The sequence below is a fragment of the Oryza sativa genome, chromosome 6 (assembly GCF_034140825.1).
Source record: "Oryza sativa Japonica Group chromosome 6, ASM3414082v1".
NCBI classification, from domain to species: Eukaryota; Viridiplantae; Streptophyta; class Magnoliopsida; order Poales; family Poaceae; genus Oryza; species Oryza sativa.
Window position 1 is genome coordinate 10,008,108 of NC_089040.1, and position 5,742 is coordinate 10,013,849.

At 37.2% G+C, this 5,742-nt stretch overlaps 1 protein-coding gene across 1 annotated transcript; it reads right to left on the minus strand.

Moving 5' to 3' along the window:
• Positions 1 to 384: 384 nt before the first annotated feature.
• Positions 385 to 3,110, minus strand: LOC9267731 (acetylserotonin O-methyltransferase 3-like). Its single transcript, XM_015787174.3, has 2 exons — positions 2,271 to 3,110; positions 385 to 909 (listed from the first exon to the last, which is right to left on the minus strand). The coding sequence occupies exons 1-2, from the start codon at positions 3,081 to 3,083 to the stop codon at positions 610 to 612; spliced, it is 1,113 nt and encodes a 370-aa protein (XP_015642660.2). The 5' UTR covers positions 3,084 to 3,110; the 3' UTR covers positions 385 to 609.
• Positions 3,111 to 5,742: the final 2,632 nt, after the last annotated feature.

Below are 5,742 nucleotides of genomic sequence, written 5' to 3' on the forward strand. Positions count from 1 at the left end.
ACGGTGTCTCCCAGCCAATTACACGATTTTTGGATATCCTATAGCAAATTCTGCCTACCAATTTTAGCTCTGGAAAGCATGCCAGATGCTAGTAGTATTTTTCTACGCCTATACTTGTCAAGCACTAAAAAAAATTCTTGGGTTATTTAAAAGGCAACCAAGTAAACTAGCCATTTTTCTGTAGTATACCAGAGCTTAAAAGATGACGGCAACTCGATCTACTGTACGAGTAAAAGTTCACCTCCTATTCATTTTACATGACATGGAAGTATGAATATAATGGGAAATTAGATCTACAATAGAATTCAATTCGAATTATAAAAATAAATAACTTGCAAAGAAAACCAACAATATAGGTTGCTTCAACTCCATGTAGTCAAGAAATATCAACTTCCAAACTAAAATCTCTTTATTTTCCATCATGCGGGCACGTTGTTTTAGAAGCACAACACAAGACTTTGGTACTCGCGGTAGCATCTTGAATGGGAAGACTTATGTATGTCTACTAAGTTACAAATCACACCATAAATTCAAGTCATTATCTAAAGAAAACTTTAGGTTCACGTACCAAACGAAAACTGAAGATCAGGTCTGAACTCCAATACGTATTCAAGGGTACACCTCAATTATTGATAGAAAACCTAATATTGGCATGATTTTGTAGGCACTAAATCCAGCTTTGGAAAATATATTTTCCCATTCTTTTTCCTCTCTCTCAACCCCATCTATGTACATCATGTAGAGATCAAACAATACTTGCGTCTCTTTGAAGATGTCCCTCTGTGAGCCTGATCCAATCACCATATTTATGATTATCACCTTTCCTCCAGCATCTCTCGCAGGTATTGCTTCCTTGCACCGTCTAAGTATCTTGACACAATCATCATCACCAAAACAATGCAAGACATACTGAAACATAAATATTTAGAAGTATAAAATAAAAGAAGTTTGGAGGCTAACTAGATAGCTAACTTGAAGGGAAAATGCATCTCTAAAACCCTCGAACTATTATAAATTGTCTAGTCAAACCTATGAAGTTTGTTTTTATTAAGCCAGATCTGTTAGGTGCATTCATCTTTGTACAAGGTCTTGAAGTTCATGTTTGTTTATTTAAGCCTTGCAAATATCTTATTTATTATATATTAGTCAAATTAATTGGTGTGAATATCTTGTTTTTTGTAAGGAAATACTTGACCTTCAACCCTGGATAATTACTCACTTTATTGACTCTTCAAAAGTTGTGTTTTGGTATAGTATTTATCTTTGCTAATTGGAGGCTACTCTTGAACATTTATCGATCCTTATTAATCATAGAGATGAAAACATTGGGGATTTCACATATTAATTAGAATACTATATAGTGCGAAGACTGGATTGAGTATATGATCGAAATCGTGGCAATATATAGTTGTTACCATGATAATTGCACTAACACAATGATTTTTTTCTGGCGATAGGTCCATTTCCTAGTAATGTGAGAAAGGACATTCAATTATTGATAATCGTTCATCTTATTAAAAATATTATCTAAATATCTTTTGTTTTTGTTACAACTTATTTTATACTCCATCCATCTATTTTTGATAGGCATATTTTTAAATCTGAAAAAATTACTTTTGATAGGCATATTTCAATCCAACCACCTATTCTCTTAATGACTTTCTTGAATTTAATATGTGACTCCCCATTCTTTCATAAAGATCGGCTATATGGGCATCGAGAAATGTAAATATTAATGAATCGCTTGTTTACGAGGAATAACTAGTAGCTTGTTTAAATGGATGATAAGTAGAATTACCTATCCTTAGTCATTGTGCCAAAATGAAATATGACTATCAAAAATACATGGAGCGAGTATCATTAATGTATACTTCTAAACTTCATAAAAATATAAAATTTTTAAATAAAATGGATGGTTAAACCCATGAAAATCAATTGTTTTAGACATTTAAAAATGGAGGTAGCATATAGCCACATACTCAATACGATTTTCCCTAAAAAATATACTTCCTCCATTTCAGGTTATAAGATTTTATAACTTTGATTAAAGTTAAACTGATTTAAGTTTGACTAAGTTTATAAACAAATATAGTAGTATTTACATTACCAAATTAGTTTTAAACTAATAATTAAATATATTTTTATAATAATTTTATATTGGTTAAAAATATTATTATTTTTTATAAACTTGATCAAATTTAAAATAGTTTGACTTTTATCAAAGTCAAAATATCTTACGACTTGAAATACTAAATAAAGATGCGACACACCTTGAGTAGTACGGCATCTGCCGGCGGGACGTACTCAAACATGTCGCCGGCGACGAACCGCACGTCGCCGGCGTCCGGTGGCGCCTTCCTGACCACTTGCGGGAGGTCCAGCACGCTGCACTTGACATGGGGGAACGCCGCGGCGACGGCCGCCGCGGCCGCGCCATGGCCGCCGCCGACGTCGACGAGGGAGCCAATCCCGCGGAACACGTCGCCGCCGCCCTCCCTGAACACGACCTCCATGACGAAGCGGCTGTCCGCGGCCATGGCGTCGTTCAGGACGGCGCCGTACGCGGCGTCCCTTCCGGTCATCTCCCACCTGGGGAAGCCGTGCGCCATCTCGAACAGCGACATCGCCGCGCCGCCGCCGGCGGCGACAGGCTCCTCCTCTTCCTCCTCGTCGTCGACCCTGAACCACGCGTGCAGGCTGAAGAACGGGGTGAGAGCCGTGGGGTGCACGAGAAACCTTAGCATGGGAGACATGTCGTGCCCGCCGCCGGCGCCGGCGACGAGGAGGCGGGACGCCGGGGTGAGCGTGTACACGGCCTCGCCGGAGGAGGCCGGCTGCTGCTGCTTCATGGCGAAGATGCCGGAGACGGTGAGCACGCGCATGAGGCGCCGAAGGTGCGGGACCTTAGCCTGGCGGAGCGCGACGTCGGCGACGATGTCCCGGAGCGTGGCGGCGCCGCCGCGGCGGTGGATGGCGGCGGGGATGCCGAGCTCGGCGGCGCACTTGAGCGCCATGGACTTGATGTAGGAGAAGAAGTGGTGGTAGAGCTGGAGGTGGCCCTGGAGCAACTCCTCGGTGCTCATCTCGTAGCTATGTTGTGTTGTGTGTTCATGCATGCATCGCTAGCTATGCAAACAAGCGTATTTATAAGGACAGACAGCTCTCTAGATTAGATTAGTAGTATTATGATTTGTTTAATTCAGTTTTAGATTGTTATATTTTAAGATGGATGGAGTCGTATATCATGATAGTCGAAAATAGCGTGGGACTTATGATCAGGTAGTAGTACCGAGCTGTGATCATTGGTTCGAAATTTTGGAAATTTTGAATTTTTGGACCCCACCGGTAAGCACATATCTTCCCCGAAGATTTTGTTTTTTAAAATATTTGTGGATTTGACTGATAATATATTCAAATTTAATCAAAATATGTTAAAATTTCCCCAAAAAAATCGGTTAGAAAATATCAAAATTCATGAATTTTAAAAATTTTGGCAGCCACATAAATTTTGGTGACTACCGAAATTGCAAACACTCTCTGTGATTGAAACAGACAAAAAAAGTAGCTATCGCCAAACACCCTAATTCATTTTTTTAAGGGTAAATTGGAACCATGCCATTATAATTTTGCAAAGTTTGAGATATGCCATCGGTATCTCAATGACATGTAACACCCTAATTCGTTTTTTTAAGGGTAAATTGGAACCATGCCATTATAATTTTGTAAAGTTTGCTTGTTGCCGGCAGCGACACTTAACCTAGTACCTGTTATTATCAGCTACCCAACGTGTATGACCTGGTAAAAGAATATTGTATTGTATTTGTTGTTTCTTACAGGCTTTCCTCCCACATTATGGTAGCACTAAGAGGACAATTAACATGGGTATGGTCATCGTCTCCCACCAATTTTTAATTTAAGACAACATCATATTTTCTGCTGTGTACCTGCTCATTGACCATGAACTTTAACTTTGACCTGGTTCCAAAACACCGTTTAATTTGTTATAAGAATCATCGACAGCAACAGGTGGTTAACAAATTTTATCGAAATTAAAAAGTATAAATTAAACTAACACTTTAAATTTGGCCTGCATGATTGGTTGAAACAAACTACTCATGAATTAAATTTGAAGTATATGGATTTATATCATTCCGGCTAGCTAGTAATAAAATTTATTCGAATGAAATTTGACCTGCATAATCGGTTCACATCTCTGTATTTGGAACCTTTGCTTCCAGCTTCGACATTTCTAATTAACGCCGTCACTTCTACTGTATACCGTCAACATTCACGCGCCGCCACCTTCATCAAGGCTTCAGTAGTTCAGTTATGCCCGGAAGTTGTTATAAAAATCCATTCCCAATCATGCGCCGTGTACTTAAAAAAAACTAAGTTTTAGACATTGACAAAGCCTCAAAATGCACATTGTTATTATTACTTTCTTGATCTATATATTTATAAAATATAAAAGAGTAGTAAAAGTACAATTGCAGAGAAAAATCGATGTTAACTCTACATGGATAAATTTCACGTATTAATAATTAATGATCTAAGGTATGAAAAATCCTGACCGGATCAGCTAACGTTTATGTGTTGTACTGAACTTTATTACAATATTTAGGGATAAAGAAATTACTCCCTCCATCTCTGAATAATTATAGTTTTAGTTAGTAAAGGGCATGTCAAGAATAAGACTAAAAGACCATTATACATTTCATTAATATGGAGGAAAAATAAGGAGGGAGAGAAAACGAGGAGGAGAAATGAGTACTATTGGTTTACTGGATAAAAATGAGGAGCAAAAGATGCAGTAGTCTTCTCTGAAATTCCAATTTGAAGACAAGTTCTCATCCTAAAACTACACTTATTTATACAATGACTAGAATAGTAACCATAGAATTAAATGAGTTATCACGTAGGATAAAATATAACATGTCAAGTCAGTAATTGAAGAAAGAGGAGTAAAGCGTGTCTTACATTAGATATGGTTTCTACACAATATTCACAATATATTGACAGAGTAGTAGTATTAAATTCGAATATAATCAGCAGTACTATTTGTGTTGGAAAAGTAGTAGTTTCTTAATAATTTGGAGGATATAAAAATCATGGCTAGTTTCTTTTTATTGTGATTGTCCTTAGAGACTGAGGAAGTGGTAATCTATAATGGATTAAATACATAATAGTAGTATGAATTTATAAAAGATTGTTTAGTTTCGTAATAATAGAATATGCATATATAATCCTATAATATTTAATAGTTGAGGACGGAGTAAATAATTATGGCAAGTAGCAGCCATCTTGACCACATCGTCACCTGAATTCAAGATTATGTCGATGTCCATTTAACTACGCCTTTTTAATTTTCTTCATGTCCATGTGTCGACATCTCTGTTTTGGAACCTTGCTTCCAGCATTGACATTTCTAACGCCGTCATTTCCACTGCATACCGTCAACATTCAAGCGCAGCCACCTTCGTCAAGGGTCCAGTTATGCCAGATGGTCATTATAAAAATCCATTCCCAATCTTGTGCCTTGGATTTAAAAAAATAACATTTTGAACATTAACCTAGTCTCCAATGCATATTTTTATTATTACTTTCTCAATGTGAACGGAATTTAAGAAATAGAAGTTTTTACTGTAAAGCTATATACACAGAGAATAGATCAAAACTATTCCTATTCTACGACTATCATATACTCTCTTTTATTCATTCTAATTTATTATACCAATCAAAATA